Source organism: Dipodomys merriami, unplaced genomic scaffold (assembly GCF_024711535.1).
Source record: "Dipodomys merriami isolate MVZ:Mamm:240054 unplaced genomic scaffold, mDipMer1.0.p SCAF_7, whole genome shotgun sequence".
NCBI classification, from domain to species: domain Eukaryota; kingdom Metazoa; phylum Chordata; class Mammalia; order Rodentia; family Heteromyidae; genus Dipodomys; species Dipodomys merriami.
In genome coordinates, this window is record NW_027206290.1 from 34745277 (window position 1) to 34760083 (window position 14807).

The 14807-nt window shown below is 52.1% G+C and overlaps 2 protein-coding genes across 2 annotated transcripts; both read right to left on the reverse strand.

The window, feature by feature from the left end:
• Positions 1-157: 157 nt before the first annotated feature.
• Positions 158-6229, reverse strand: Rhoc (ras homolog family member C). The gene is made up of 5 exons (XM_070006317.1): positions 6133-6229; positions 2757-2914; positions 1918-2038; positions 1547-1677; positions 158-747 (listed from the first exon to the last, which is right to left on the reverse strand). Exons 2-5 carry the CDS (start codon positions 2910-2912, stop codon positions 574-576), a joined length of 582 nt encoding a protein of 193 aa, XP_069862418.1. The 5' UTR covers positions 2913-2914; positions 6133-6229; the 3' UTR covers positions 158-573.
• A 3194-nt stretch (positions 6230-9423) lies between these two features.
• Positions 9424-14714, reverse strand: Ppm1j (protein phosphatase, Mg2+/Mn2+ dependent 1J). The gene is made up of 10 exons (XM_070006318.1): positions 14377-14714; positions 13032-13149; positions 12275-12562; positions 11886-11998; positions 11330-11414; positions 10664-10782; positions 10417-10480; positions 10157-10264; positions 9854-10005; positions 9424-9712 (listed from the first exon to the last, which is right to left on the reverse strand). The coding sequence occupies exons 1-10, from the start codon at positions 14712-14714 to the stop codon at positions 9565-9567; spliced, it is 1533 nt and encodes a 510-aa protein (XP_069862419.1). The 3' UTR covers positions 9424-9564.
• Between the last annotated feature and the right edge of the window lie 93 nt (positions 14715-14807).

Consider the following 14807-nt stretch of genomic DNA (forward strand, 5'->3'; position numbering starts at 1 on the left):
ACCTCATCCCTTTGCTCTAGACTCCACCCTGCCTCAGTCCCGCCTTTGCCTTTCCGAATGGGGCCAGCCTGGCCAGCAACTTGGAAATGAATGAAGATGAGACTCTAGGCTTGCAGCAAAATTAGGGACCAGGAAAGACAGAAAGATGCCACACACATTAGAACCTGCAGCCTTTATTCATGCCCCTACCAAGTACAGTCAGAGACAAGGCCATGCCCAAAGCAGAAACCCCAATTCACCACCCTAGACATCAGAAGTGTATAAAGTGCTGGTGTGGCTGTCCTTTGGGGAAGGCCACAGGGAACAGGAGCCTCACCCCCGGACCAAGGTAACAGGACCACAGATCCTGCTCAGGAAGGGTAGGACACGGGCCAAGAAGTTCCCAGAAGACAGGGAAGGGGAAGAGGAGAACCCACCATCACCATTTGGAGCTGGGGAAATCTGATGCAGTCATGGGCAGATGCAAATTGCAAAGGAAGCCTTTAGTGCAGAGTTCTACAAAGGTGGAGTTTGGGTGGGTGAGTAATTGGTTACTCCTGTGTAAAGAAGGGTTGGGAGGCCTTCAGAGGTGTCTCAAAGAATGGGACAGCCTCTCCGGCGCTTATTCTTGCGAACCTGAAGGCCAGCTCTTGTGGCCATCTCAAATACCTCCCGTACCCCTTCCTTGGTCTTGGCAGAACACTCAAGGTAGCCAAAGGCACTGATCCTATTCGCCATATCCCGGCCTTCCTCAGACCGAACAGGCTCCTGAGAAGACAGAAGATAAGAGAGGTTAAAGGGAGCTAGTGCTAGGCTTGCTTCTCCCTAGGACACCATTAATAAGTAGAACTTGACTGGAGAACTTTGATCCAACCCCACAAAGCACCCAAGCCCTGGCCAGGGACCTAAGACTACATTCTAAATCCTCCCAATCTAGTCCCTCTCTTTCCATCCAGCCTCTACACCCTACCAAACAAGTGGCCACTCCCTAACCAATCTCCTTAACTTGATTCATACTCCAGCTGCCATATTTTTTCCTAACACACAGACCTGACATCCATCCCCAGTTTAAAATATTGTCATAATTATCTTCCCGGTATGGTCCAACTTCTTCATCTTGGCAGCTTCCTCTGATAAAGTAGTCCTCTGGCTGGAGAGCCACTTAGCACATCCCCAAATGGCTTCTGGCTCTTTCTCCCTCACTCTCTATGGACCTTCTTAGAGTGCCTTCTGTCTCCAGGTGTGCCACTGACACAGCTTGTATACTCCAAGGGACGGACAGCTGTCTCTGAGGACAAGGACTGTCTTACTAGGCCCAGTTTAAAAAACAGACTATAAACTAGAAGAAATGAAGGAGCCATGTGACCTTGGACAAGTCACTTTTCTTGGTATTTAATCAGATACCAAGGGCTCTTCAGGTTCTTGCCATGGCATAGACAAGGAGTAGATGACCAAAGTCAACTCTAAACACTGTGGACTCAACTAAGAAGGCTGCCTTTGGTACCAGCCTGCTACCCATAAGAAGGTCCCTTCTGCCCCAAGGGTTCCTAGTATGTGGTCCATGCACCTGCTTCATCTTGGCCAGCTCTCTCCTGGTATGCTCATCTTGTCTCAGGTCCTTCTTATTCCCCACCAGGATGATGGGAACATTGGGGCAGAAGTGTTTCACTTCCGGAGTCCACTTCTCAGGAATGTTTTCTGCACAGACATGTCCCAAATGGTGTCAGTATCTCCACTTAGCAAAAGGCCTCTGGTCTATCCATGGCAGTATCAGACTATTCAACATGGCAATAACTTTTACTGCTCAAAACCTCTCCCATACCCCATCTTCCCCAAATTTTCCCCATGGTCACTGTTGCCACAGGAAGAATCCACCCCCACCCCAAACAGCCTCTGAAGATGGCTGATTCCAGGGGTCTCAATCCCACTGAAGCTCACCCAGGCTGTCAGGGCTGTCAATAGAGAAGCACATGAGGATGACATCAGTATCTGGGTAGGAGAGAGGCCGAAGGCGATCATAATCTTCTTGTCCTGCTGTGTCCCACAGAGCCAACTCCACCTGACATACAAGGGCCAGTGAGTAGGGTCCCAACCCTTTGCCACCCAGAGGGCCTCTCTTAAAACCATTGGCCTTTAAATTCATTGAACATCTATTGAGTACTGTCTACACAACAAACTAAGCTCTAAAATAATCTAGTTTGAAGCTGTCTGCTGGTAGCTCATGCCTGTAATCCTAACTACCCAGGAGGCTGAGATTAAAGATCACCATTGAAAGCCATCCTGGCAAAAAAGTCCTTGAGACTCTTTCCTCCAGTTAACCAGCAAAAAGCCAGAAGTGGAGATGTGACTTAAGTGGTAGAGCAATAATAGCCTTGGGTAAAACAGCCAAGAAAGATTTAAGGCTCCAGTACTGCCATTACCCGGCTGCCCCTCTCCCACAAGCAGGTTTGGTTGCCATGTGAGCACTACTCTATTTCACCTTTCCATCAACTCTTTGGGGGGAGCTCTTGCTATCATCTCCATTTTGCAGTGTGTGTGTGTGTGTGTGTGTGTGTAAATCTAGAGTCAAAAAACTTTGGTCCAGCTTAAACAGCCAGTAGGTGGTAGAACCAGAGCATCCATCCAGATTATCTAAGGTTACAGTTTATCTTCCCCAACTTTGAACTGGTTCCAGGAAGGAGAATGAAGCAGATTAGTGTGGGCGGTAAGGAAGGGCAAACTAGGCCCATACATGGCAAGGTGCCAAGGTAGTGTAGAAAGAGGTTCTTAGCCCTCACCTGCTTGCCGTCCACCTCAATGTCAGCGATGTAGTTCTCAAAGACAGTAGGGACGTAGACCTCTGGGAACTGGTCTTTGCTGAAGACGATGAGGAGGCAGGTCTTTCCACAAGCACCATCTCCTACAATCACCAGCTTCTTCCGTATTGCAGCCATAGCTAGGGTGACAGACAACAAGCATAGGGGATTTGGGAGGGGAGAAAAAAAATCACTTTTTTTAAAAATTGTCAGAACAGGGGCTTAAACTCATCCTTAACTTTTTTGCTCAAGGCTGGTACTCTTATCACTTGACCTACAGTTCAACGTCCAGCTTTTTGCTGGTTAACTGCAGATGAGTCTCATGGACCTTCCTGCACCAGCTGGCTTGGGATCTCAAGCTTCAGCTCTCAGCCTCCAGAGTAGGTAAGTTTTACCAATGGTGTCAGGCAAAGATCACTTCTAGGCTACCCTCTACCCCTCCACCCTCTTCCTTCCTTTTCCCCAGCCTTCAAGAAAGGAAAGGAGAAAAGTGGACTTGCCCAGGTACAGTCTTCCCAAAACCAGTCCTGTAAGCAGAAGACCTTGGAATTCCTGGTCTCTGGTGAGGGACATGTCTCCCCCTTTGGGTTAGAATAGAGAAATGGGATGCAGAACAAGCCCAATACTTTAGAGCTAGAAAATGTGTTTCATTCATTCATTCAGCTGGGGGACCCCAGACACCTAGGCTCCAAAAGAGTCAGCTTTTATCTGCTTTGCATAGGGGAGTTTTATGTGAGACTTCTTCAGTTGTTAACAGAATTTCAGGATTCTGATACATTTAAAGGTTACTAATCACTAAGATGCAATCTAGTACAGACTGTCCTGTGCAGTAGTCATGCCTGCCTCATCACAGGAATTCCTCTTCAAGACTAAAGACCAGCAGAACCAGATATAGGTAGTGGATGGGTAAGGCCAGACGTATTTGTAGCGTCCTTAGGTGTCCCACACTATGTTGGGCATTTGGATGAAAAGCTCCTCAGTCCCCAGGTATCTGCCAGGTGGATGGTACACTGCCTACAGTGACACACTTGGAAATTAAGACTCAGTGAAGGTTAGTCATGAGATTCAAGAGTCTGGCACCTAATCTTCAGAGACAACACTCAAAGCGGGGCTGTGTGGCTGTAGTCTGTGCCATCTTTCCATGTCACTTCACAGGTGGAAAGGCGAGCAGAAGCAGTGAAATCCAAACAGAAGACAGTGGCAACAGCCAGCCGGCTTCCCTGGACTTACCCCACCCTCTCCCCAAAGACTCCAGTCACACAAAGCAGGCTCAGTCCTGGCAGTGCCCACAGCTCTCTTGCATTCGGGCAGTCTGCACCCCCCTCCCCTTCCTCCCCGGCCTGGCACCAACACTAGGTCACTCAGCTCTCAGCAGGGGACAATGACCACACTGTAGGGAACCACACATCCACCACAGCAGCGACTGAGAATCCACTTGAGAAATCACCTCCACCCACTCTGCCGCAGCCCCTGCCCCTTCCTTCCCCAGCCCAGCTCGCTCTAAGGCTCTGCCCGCCCCTCCCTGTGACTCAGGGGAGGGAATCAGCTTCCTTGAGTAGGCCTGTGTCCCTCTCCACAACACACAGGGACAAGCAGTTAGTTCCTCACACCTGCAGTTCATCACCTTCACAGCTTGCTTCCCTCACTTCCTCCTTCCCTAGGGAAGGGCTGAAGCTCCTAAGCCTACAGTCCAGGAGGAAGAGGGAGGACTGTTGAGCTGTTGGGAAAGGGGAGGGGGCTGGAGCCTGGGCTGGGAGGAGCCTCAAAAGAGACAAATGAGGCCAATCCCAGCACCACCCAGACTGGGAGCAGTTAAGTTGGGGAAGGTAATCTGATCTCAACTCCAAACCTGGCTTTTTTTCTCTCAGTCCCACATCCTGTCAGGCTGAGCTGAACTGCTTTACTCAGGCATACCACCACCACCACTACTACCTCATGAACTCACCACCCGCCCTTTAGGAAGCAGAACTCTCCAGCCCCAGGCTGATTCTCCTCAACTAGGATCTGGGGTGGCCCCTCCCTCATCTCTACACACACACATTCAAAAAACTGCAAGCGGGGAAGAGGACATGAATCACAGAGAATTTATAGGAGTTGAGAGTACACTGGCACGCTCTCCCCCACCACAAAGAGACTCTCTGATGGAACCTCAGAAGGCAGTCAAGAAGGCATCCAGCCTGCCGCTGCCAGCAGGCTCTCTCCAAAGAGGGGTCCTTTGGAAGTCTACCCGGTAACTGTGGTCCATTTGTAGGATTTCTTCCAACCCCAACTGTACAGATAGGCTGGCAATAGTGCCAACCACGAGTGGACAGTGCTGCTACAAGTCAAGCACTGTGCTGAATACACAATTATGGTCACTTAAGCATAAGTGTGCACTGCGGGACCCCAGGAAGGCAGCTGGCATCAGATGGGTAGAAGTAGAGGCCAGAACTTGGGTCAGTGACACGCATTCAGTGGCCTGATAGCCCAGCCCAGTTAGAAGACTTTCTTGGTTAGGCCAAAAGACAGGAGCTGGCAACCTAGACCAGGCCAGTAGGCGCAAGGCCAAGATGGCAAGACAACAGCTCCCTGTGAGAGGCAACCCCCATGGATCTGCTCCATTGACCCTAAAAGGGGCAACGAAATCTCACATTGGGCCTGGAGTGGAGTCTGGAGAGGGGCCTGGAACGTCTGGAAACTTCCCTGAGACAAAATACTGTGGATCCTCTAGCTCTCTCCTCAACCATTCTCCAGATAACCCAGGGGGGCCCTGTACCCTGCCTGCTTGCTTCTCGGGAAGTCTGGAGAAGGAATCGGTCCTTTGGAGATCGCTCTTCCTCCCCTTTAAAGCCACAAGTGTGGGAACCTCTGGGCCTCGGATTCCCCCGATGCAGGATAGTCTTTTAGCTTGGTTTGGGAGTGTGAAGGAAGGGCGAGAATTTTACACACACACACACACACACACACACACACACACAGGATCCCCCTCGGTCATCCCTATCCTTTACCTCAGCTGTTCCTCCCCCCCCCCCCCCCACGCCAGCATCCGAGGCAGCGACAGACCTCCTCGGCTGTCAGTCCCCACGGGCCACACCCGCCCCATGCCCGCTCCCACCACCCTCCAGGCCTGGGGGAGCTCCCACCCCAGCCGGCCCCGGCCCCACGTCGGGCCGCCCCGCCGGAGCGGGAGCGCGGGAGGCCAGGAGGGAGCGGGGGAGGTCGAACCCCTGCCCGGCAGTTACCGGGGTTCCGTGCTTCCGCTTGGGGAGGGGGCGCAACCCCTCTCCCCGGCCGCGCCCCGAGCGCCATTCCCTGGGAACAGCGCACCCCGGGGAAGGAGCACCGGGGACGCCCCGCCACCCCGCCCCCACCCCAGTACCTTCTGCTCGGCCGGCTCCAGCTGCGCGGCCGGCGCCGGAGGCTGCGACTGACCGGGGCGGGCTGGAGGGGGCGCCCCGCCCTCGCGGGCTGGGGCGGGCCCGGCAGGGGGAGGATCGGGGAGGGTGGCCCTGAGCTCGGCCCGCCCCTGCCTCTGCCCCCGGCCGCGGCGGGCGCTGCCCCGGGGTGGCACGGAGAGATGCCCCGGCAGAGAAGGAAGGGGCGGCAATCGGGGGCGTGGGGGAAGCCGGAGCGCCCCACCCCACACCCCGAGGCTTTACCCTGGGCCCTGCCTTCCAGCCCCTCGGGGCGGACCGGCGTCGGGAAAGTTGAGAGGCTCCGGGAGAGGGGTCAGGAAGGGCGAGGCTGCCCTCCGGCGGCCGAACAGCCCCACTCGGGCCTCGGGTGATGGGGATGGGGCGAGCGCGCAGGGGACGCGCCGCCGCCGCGCGCGCGGAGCCCAGGCCGGGCCGGGACGGCCGGAGGCAGTCCCAGCCTTTGAAGGCCTCAGGATCTACCCGTCCCGACCACCATTCTTTTCTGTCTCCCGAGTCCTGTCCTTCTGAATCCAGCTCCTACGTAGTCTTCAGAGCCCCCTGTGGAAAGGCTTCCGGCTCCCCGCTGGGAACTCTCCCCACTCCGGATCTATTACCGTGCCATTACTATTGCTCCACCGACTGGCGCGTTGCACAGGGTATTCACCTACCCTGAGGAGGTGGAGGGAGGCGAGGAAGTCTGCCAACATTTTATTAGCTTGTGCTTAATATGCTTCATAGCTGAACTGGGAAAGTAGTTGAGATGTAGCCTAGTAGTGGAGTGATTGCCTGGCATGGGTTGGGTTCACATCACCTGTATGGCCACCAGCATTGGCAGCATTGTAATTCCAACACAGGGAGGCTGAGGTAGGTGGGTTTCCAGTTCATATAGGCAGCCTAGACTAAAGAGTAAATTCAAGATCATCCTGGGTTTTATTGTGAGACCCGGAGTCAAAAAGAAAGAGGAAGGGAGAGAGGAAGGAAGAAAAGAAGAGAGGGAGTTAGGGAGAGAGGGAAGAAGGTAGGAAACTAACAAAAGTGGCTCTGCAAATGTTTGCAATCTGTGACAGCAAGAATTGGACAGTTGGGCCTGTGCTGTCTTCCCTTGCCTATCACTGTCTAGCCAGTATGGGGCACATATTTAATGAATGCATGTTAGAAGACATATAGATCTTAAAAACCTGATACTATAAATCTAATTTTTTTAAAAAAAGGAAATTGGGGCACAGAGCAATTTGCTCACCAGACCTCTGTGTGTGTGTGTGTGTGTATGTGTACTGATGCTTGACTCTGTGCTTAATGTTCTTGCTTAGTTAGTACTCTACCACATGAGCCATGCCACTTCTTGCTTCCAGCTTTTTTTGCTAGTTAGTTGGTGCTAAGAATGTCATTGATTTGTCTGCCTGAGTTGGCTCCAAACCTCCATAGTAAGATCTCAGGCTTCTGAGTAGCTTGGATTATGGGCTTGAACCACCAGTGCTCTAACAGGCCTCTTAATATGCTCAATGAACTTTTATTGTGAACTGAACATTAGGTGCCAAGGTGAATTTCTGCCTTCAAAACATTTACAGCCTAAAGAATAAAGACAGGGGCTGGGAATGTGGCTTAGTGGTAGAGTGCTTGCCTAGCATGCATGAAGCCCTGGGTCTGATTCTTAGTACCACATAAACTAAAATTTTTTTTTAAAAAGCAAAGAAGTAAAATTAAAAGAGGAACAAAATTCAAATATTAAAAAATAAAGACAGTTCCAAGATAGCTAACATTTATTAAATTATTACATGGACCTTGCTCTACATACTCACAACTTAACTGATAGCAACCTTAGAAAGCAGCACTGTGATCTGCTTGATACTGCAAAAGGGAGTCTCAAAGGGCTTACAGAGCCAATGTCAAGTCTGGCACCAGAATCTAAACAGCTGGACTCTGGAGTCTCTGCTCTTTAACTTCTACTTCTGTAGCTCTTTGATAAGCTGTTATAATCCAGGAGGTAATTGCCATGAAGGGCATGCATGGGCTGTGGAATGCCCAGTCCTGGACAGGTGAAGTATTCAAGAAAAAGGAATATGTAGATTTTAAATAAAGTTGGAGCCACTACAGGCCCACAGAGCTCTGGGAATTCCAGAAGAGCAGTGATGGTGGTGGTGAGGATCTTCATGAAACTAGAGAAGGCTATAATAGATAGCTAGATAATGAAGGTCTTATGTGACAGTCTTATAGAACAGTCTCAGGGACTGAATATAAATTCTGTTCTAGTTATAATAAAGGGCCATTAAAGTTAAGAAGCTTATTTAATAAAAAAAAAAAACTAAGGTGACAATGGAAGTGATGATATGTGGGCAAATACCATTTTTTAAATATATAATCAAGGTCAGGCATCGTTCATGCCTATAATTCCAGCTGCTCCAGAGGTGAAGATTGAGGGGATCATGGTTTAAGCCCAGCCCAGGCAAAAAAAGCAAGACATGTGGGAGGTCCAGAAGGATTGAAACCTAGGACAACCTGTGTGTGTATGGGGAGGCAGGGGGAGACATGTGAGATCCTACCCAAAAACTAAACTAAATTTTAAAAAGGGCTGAGGGCATGGATCAAGTGGTAGAGTGCCTAGCAAGAATGAGGCTAAGAGTTCAGACTCCAGTAGCTATATATCTATATGTACAACAGTACAGTCATGCATTCCTCAATGGTGAGGGTATTATGAAAAATTCATTGGTGATTTCATTGTGTGACCAGCATACCATATAGCATATTTATACAAGTGGAACCACCTAGTACACACCTAGGCTATCTGGTATATACTGTCATATATGCAGGTGATTTATTGAAACATGGCTCACTTCCTGATAGAAACCAAGTCCAATATTTCTAACTTGAGCAGCCAAGTTGGTGCCCACTGAGAGGATGAAGGAGAAGGACCATATTTATGGGAGGAAATGAAAAGTTCAGTTTGAGGTATGTTGAGGCACGTTGAGGCACGTCTCCTGTCTAGATGTGTGGGAGATAACTGGGATATGTGAATCTATAAAAGGTTCAGCTGGAAACAAGAAGGCAGATGGATGAAGTCACAGAGATTGATGCAAGTACTCCCAGCAAATGCAGGAAGTGGGAAGAGGGCATAACAGAAGACAGACCTAGAGAAACATAGGACTATTAATATTCTTTCTATCACTCCAAAGAGTTTCCATACTTTTCAGTGTTTAGTCAGAGAAAGACACACACACGTACACACACACACACACACACACACACACACACAAAACTTTATCCATCTGGTTTATTTGCCAATAGCTGTAAATGACCACTAAGGAAGAGTTAAGGAGACAACTTCAGAATTTGGACTGGGAGAGGGGTAGGTATGAAGAGGCTAGGACGGTAGTAGGAACAATGGGGTTGTGAGCCCCTCAGGAGTAATTGCCTGGCCCTCCCAGGGGGATAACGAAGACTGAGATGTCATCCCCGGAACCCAGCTTGTTGTTTGGGAGACGCCAGCCACGATCCCGGGGGGTGCCCCGGGCCCCCAAGACCAGAGCTTGGGCCAGAGCTGTATACCTGCCAGGAGCACATGTGCACACTCATGTTCTAACATGTATATGAGAAGCCAGATACAAAGGCCCACAAGTAGGCCTTACTTCCCTTTGCCCTTCTGTCACCATTTGCCATCCCCTCATCACTAGGCCATGCAGCCCCTACCTGCTGGGGTCATTGGGCTCATAGGCCGACAGCACCCTGTCCACAGTGGTGGCTACCTCAGAGTCATTGGTGACATCCCACAAACCATCAGTTCCCAGGACTAGCACATCATCTGGACAGTGCTCGTACTGTGTCAGGTCATATACTTGTACCTGATGGGAAAGGAGTAGCAAGAACTGAGCTGTGGGGTTTGGGATTTGCAGTTCAGATTAAGGGATCTTGGGTGCGAGCCAGCTTGAGGACCTTCCCTTCTCCCTGCCTCCCCCCCTCCCCCTCCTCCCTGAGTAAAGATGGAGTGCTCACCTCAGGAAAGCAGGAGAGGAAGGGCTTGATGGGCAGGGTGGAACTGCAGACCTTAAGGTTGTGGTCTCCCAAGCCCCGGGTCACCCCTATGGTGGCCATCACCCGGGCCTGAGGGAAATGAGGAGGGGTGCTGCTATTTCGGCCTTTCACAGACTCCCCGAAACCATAGATCCCTCCCATCCTCTACACCTCCTTAGACAAATGAAAGCGGGCCCACTGCCCTCTCCCCCACCCCTTCCCACCTCTACTATGGAGTTTACCTTTTTGCCTTCCCCACACACCAGAGGAAATCTGAGATCCTCCAGTTCGATCTTTTTGTAGGCCCTAGGGAAGGGGGAACAGAGGAAGCATCACTGTGCAGCCAAGCTCCTCTTCGCTAGTGGTTGCACACCTCTCCTTGGAAGGACCGCATCCCCCCAGCCCCCAGGCATCAGCTTCCACCTAGCTGCTGGTGAGGGACTGGTTGTGTTGTCATGGGAACAGCCCCAGCTCTGAGGGAAGTGTTACCAGCCAGTCATGTTCTGGTCCCTGTAAAGCATCCTCTGGCCCAGCTCCTTGGGCTGAACTCTGCGGGGGAACTCGAGGTGGGTGAATTCACTGCCCAGCAGCTCTGGTTTCAGGAAGCCCTGAAGAGGTTGGGAAGGGCCAGTCAGAGCACAAGGATGGCATATTACATTCATGACACCCTGGTACAACATACAAATGATGTTAATTATAGTAGATCTTTATATAAAGTTTACCACATGCCACACACTGTTTGAATGTTAACATATGTTAACTCATTCACACCTCACACCAACCCATGATATACAGAGGTTAATGTAATTGTCAAAAGTTCCCACTATTAGCAAAACATAGAAACCAGGATGTGATCCCAGGCAGAGTTAATGTGTTGAAGAACAAAACCCTACTGAGTCAAGGACCTTTGCTGTTCCTTTATCCCACTTCTGACTGTACTCTCTTTCTCAGCTGGAGTCACAGTATGGACATTGGGCCAGCCCAGGCTCCTTCCTACTACATTATCCCACCAGCTCAGCCCTGCTCTCCACAGTCCACACAGCTGCCCTGTCCCCAGAAAGCTTTGATATGGGTGTCAGGGCTATGAGAGTTCTTAGGAACACAGTGAAGAGGTAAAGCCTCAAAGAAGGGGCATAAGGAGTTTGTCCTACTTACAAGTAGCTGAAGCCGCTGTCGCTCGGTCTCTGGGGTAAACTCCCTGGACATAGGAATGACTTCACCATTCCGGACAATGATGGCTCTGAACAGAGACAGAAAAGGTTCTCCTAGCCAGGCACTAGTGGCTCATTCCTATAATCCTAGCTTTTCAGGAGGCTGAGATTGAGGATTGTGGTTCACAGATAGCCCTGGCAGAAAAGTCTGTGAGACTTATCTCCAATAAACCACCAAAAAGGCTAGAGGTGGAGCTGTGGCTCAAGTGGCACAGTACTAGTTTTGAACAGAAGAAGCTCAGGGACAGTGTCCAGGCCCTGAGCTCAAGCTCCAGTACTGGCACCAAAACAAACAAAACTGTCCTCAGCCCTCTTTGTGGAAAGTTTCAGAAAGATCAAACCCTGCTAATAATGACCTTTAGGATTCCTCACCTGGACCCCATCTTTCCTCTTCTCTCCTCTTTGATCTTTTCTTTTCAGCCTCCACCACCTCACTCTTTCTATCCTATCATCTGAGAGGTTGTGGCCCCTTATAACCACTTTCAAAGTTCTCTTCATACCTGCTATCACCTGCATTGGCCACATACACCTTGCCTAGCAGATACACCACAACAAGTGCACAGCAGCCCCCATCCACTTGGTAGCCACGACGCTCCTGGGCCATCTGTTCATCCTGCCAAGTGAGGAAGGGTCAAAGGAGAGTGGAAGAAGAACTTGCAGGCACATGATTACCTTCCCCATACCCATCTGCAGATATCATCTGGCTCAAACAGTCCATACAGGGAAAGGAGCAATACACGGGACGGGGGAAGTATCCCTTCTCTTCCCTTGAGAACCAAGCTTCACATAGGCTCTCAAAGGTGTTACACATTCTCAGTACCACTCCTTGAACTTAGAGTGAACCTGAGTGTCTGCCTAGCGAGCCCTTAGCCTAGGCCTACCCACTTACCATGAGCTGGAAGGCATTCTCAATGGCTCCTATTACCAGGCTCTCGTGGGTCACTTCCTTCTGTGAAGACCAGCAGGACTGAGGGCTAACCAAGTGAGAGGTATTGGAGTAACTTGGAGACCCTGGGGTGGATGGGAGGCAGAGAGGAGGTGGCAAGGGGTCCTGAAGTATGTCTACCAGATCCTTTAGCTGTTCCTGGATGTGACGATGCAGGAGCCGGGAGGCCATTTCTGCAGCTCCACCTCCAGCATGCCCATCAAACAAGCCCCAGTAGTAGAAGCAGAATCCCTGGTAGAAAAAAAAATTGAGAGAGGGAGAGAGAATAAAACTACCATCCATATAAACATCAGTGAGGCAAACAGCTTGTAATGAAGGGCAAATTAGATTTATTCACTTATTCATGCAGGGTCTACATAAATAATACAAGAAAGAGGACAAAAAGCCCCTGTCGGTGATTAAGTCATCCACAAATACATGAACATCTGCATTTTTTTTTTCTTGGTGGTATTAGGGTTTGAACTCTGGGCTCATGCTTGCTAGGCAGATACTCTACCACTTGATTCCCAGCCCCAGCCCAAAGCATCTGTATTTTAAGAGGAAAAGGAAACATTTATACAAACATGGTGGAATTTCACAAAGCAAAGCCGTGTGAGGCTTTGCCATACGGGAAGCCTAGTGAATTATGTGGCAGCTCTTCTGCGTGTCTCAGGTTTAAAACCAGATGCCTAGAGGCCTAGAAAAGAGGGCCAGGGCTTACCTGACTTTGGCTAGGCTCTCTAGGGGCCCCTGTAACACTCCTCCTCCGGCTGTCCACGTACACCACTTCACAGCAAGCCTGGTCCTCATTGTGCCGGCTCTTGCCAGCATTGATGACCCTGCCAGGCCACAGTGACCACATTAGGTTGGACACCAGACCAGATCCCGGAATAACCCCCTACTTTAGTAGACACACACATCCTTTTCTGGCCTGTTGGCTAAGCTCAGAAAGGTCACAGCTGCCTGGGATGGAGGCCAGAGGGAAGAGAAGGGAGGGCCAGCAAGGAGTACAGTCTGGGTGACAGGCCCTTCCACCTCCTAGAAAGGGTGGTGGCAGCACCTGTGGGCCTAGTTCCCCCATCCTTGGCAAAGGTGGTTTCCGGAGTGGTGCTGCTGGGGGAGGGGCCATATAGAAGCAGGAAGTTGTCCTTCTTTCTGACCAAGACCTTCCATCTCCTCCTAATTTCGATCAGTCCTTTTGTCCTCACCATGCTGCACCATCTCTCTAAAACCCTGCAGCCAACCAAAGTTCTGCCCCACTGGCAATGGGGAAGGGCTCCCTAGGAGGGGGAAAGAGGGATTGAAATAGACTAGACGTGTGACCACACCTGGACTGGGCAAGAGCCATGCAACCACAGACTCCTCCAGCTGAAGGGCTAAAGCCAACTCCCTCCCAGACCTCAGGGGGCGGTGGGGGCGGGCGGGCTGGCTTTCCCAGCAGGTGTATTACAAATACACTTAGCCTGGGAGCAAGAGGCCAGCCGACCAACCAGCGTCTACTTTCTTGTCCCACCAGTGCAAGTCTCGGGGTGGCGCCCCCCACCCCCCCTCCCCCGTCCCGGGAAGCCAGCGGCCTCCTGGTGTCGCGGGCTATTTCTGGGTGTGGAGGGGGAGGGGGAACGGTAAGAGGGACAGGGAACTGGGACGCTGCGCCCAGGAAGCCGGTTAGCGATTCTTTTCAACCACCATTTCCCTATAAGAAGGAACCTAGCTTCTTCTGGAACCTTTCCTCCCCTAGCCTTGAAATTGCCGGCTTGCAACTAAGAACTGGCTAACTGATCCCAAGCGGCGCCCCTCTCCCCCCCCCCCCGGCCCCCGCCGCCCTCCCGTGTGTGGGAGGGAACCCGGTCCTGATGCAGCCACGATGATCCACGAGCTGCAAGGTCCTGACGAAGGTGATTCCGGATGCCCCGACTGGAGAGAGGGATGGAAGCGGGTGCGATCCCCCGGGAAGGTCCTGGCCCAGACCGCCGCGCCGGGGACACATCCCAGCACCCCAGATGCCGAGCTGGGGAGGGGTGCGAGTCCCGCGCTGCTCGGGATGCCCCAGGGAGGGGGGCGCTCACTCGGCGTAGCCCGTGCTCCAAGGCAGGCGGCGACCTGTGTCCGGGGGGCTCTGCACCACCCGGCCCGCGTGGTCGTCGGCGCGTCGCAGCCCCCGCGGACTCAGCTGCAGAAAGGTCGGTCTGGAGAAGCTCGCGCGAGCCTCCGGGGTCTTCGCTGGCGCCCCGCTGCCGCTGCCGCTCGCGGTCCCGGGCTTGGCAGGCGGGCTCTTGGGCGCTCCTGGAGCGGCTGCCTGCGACTCGGAGGTTGCACTGGGCGAGTCCGGGGATTTGGGGCGCGAAGGCGCAGCGCCTCCGGAGCTCACCAGGTGCGCCACGGCCGAGCGCACTCGGTTTAGCATGCTGCCTCCCTGCCCCGCCCTCCGAGTGGCCCCGCCCTCCGCTTGGCCCCGCCCCGCCCAGGCCCCGCCCCTAGGGCTCCGAGTGGGCGGAGC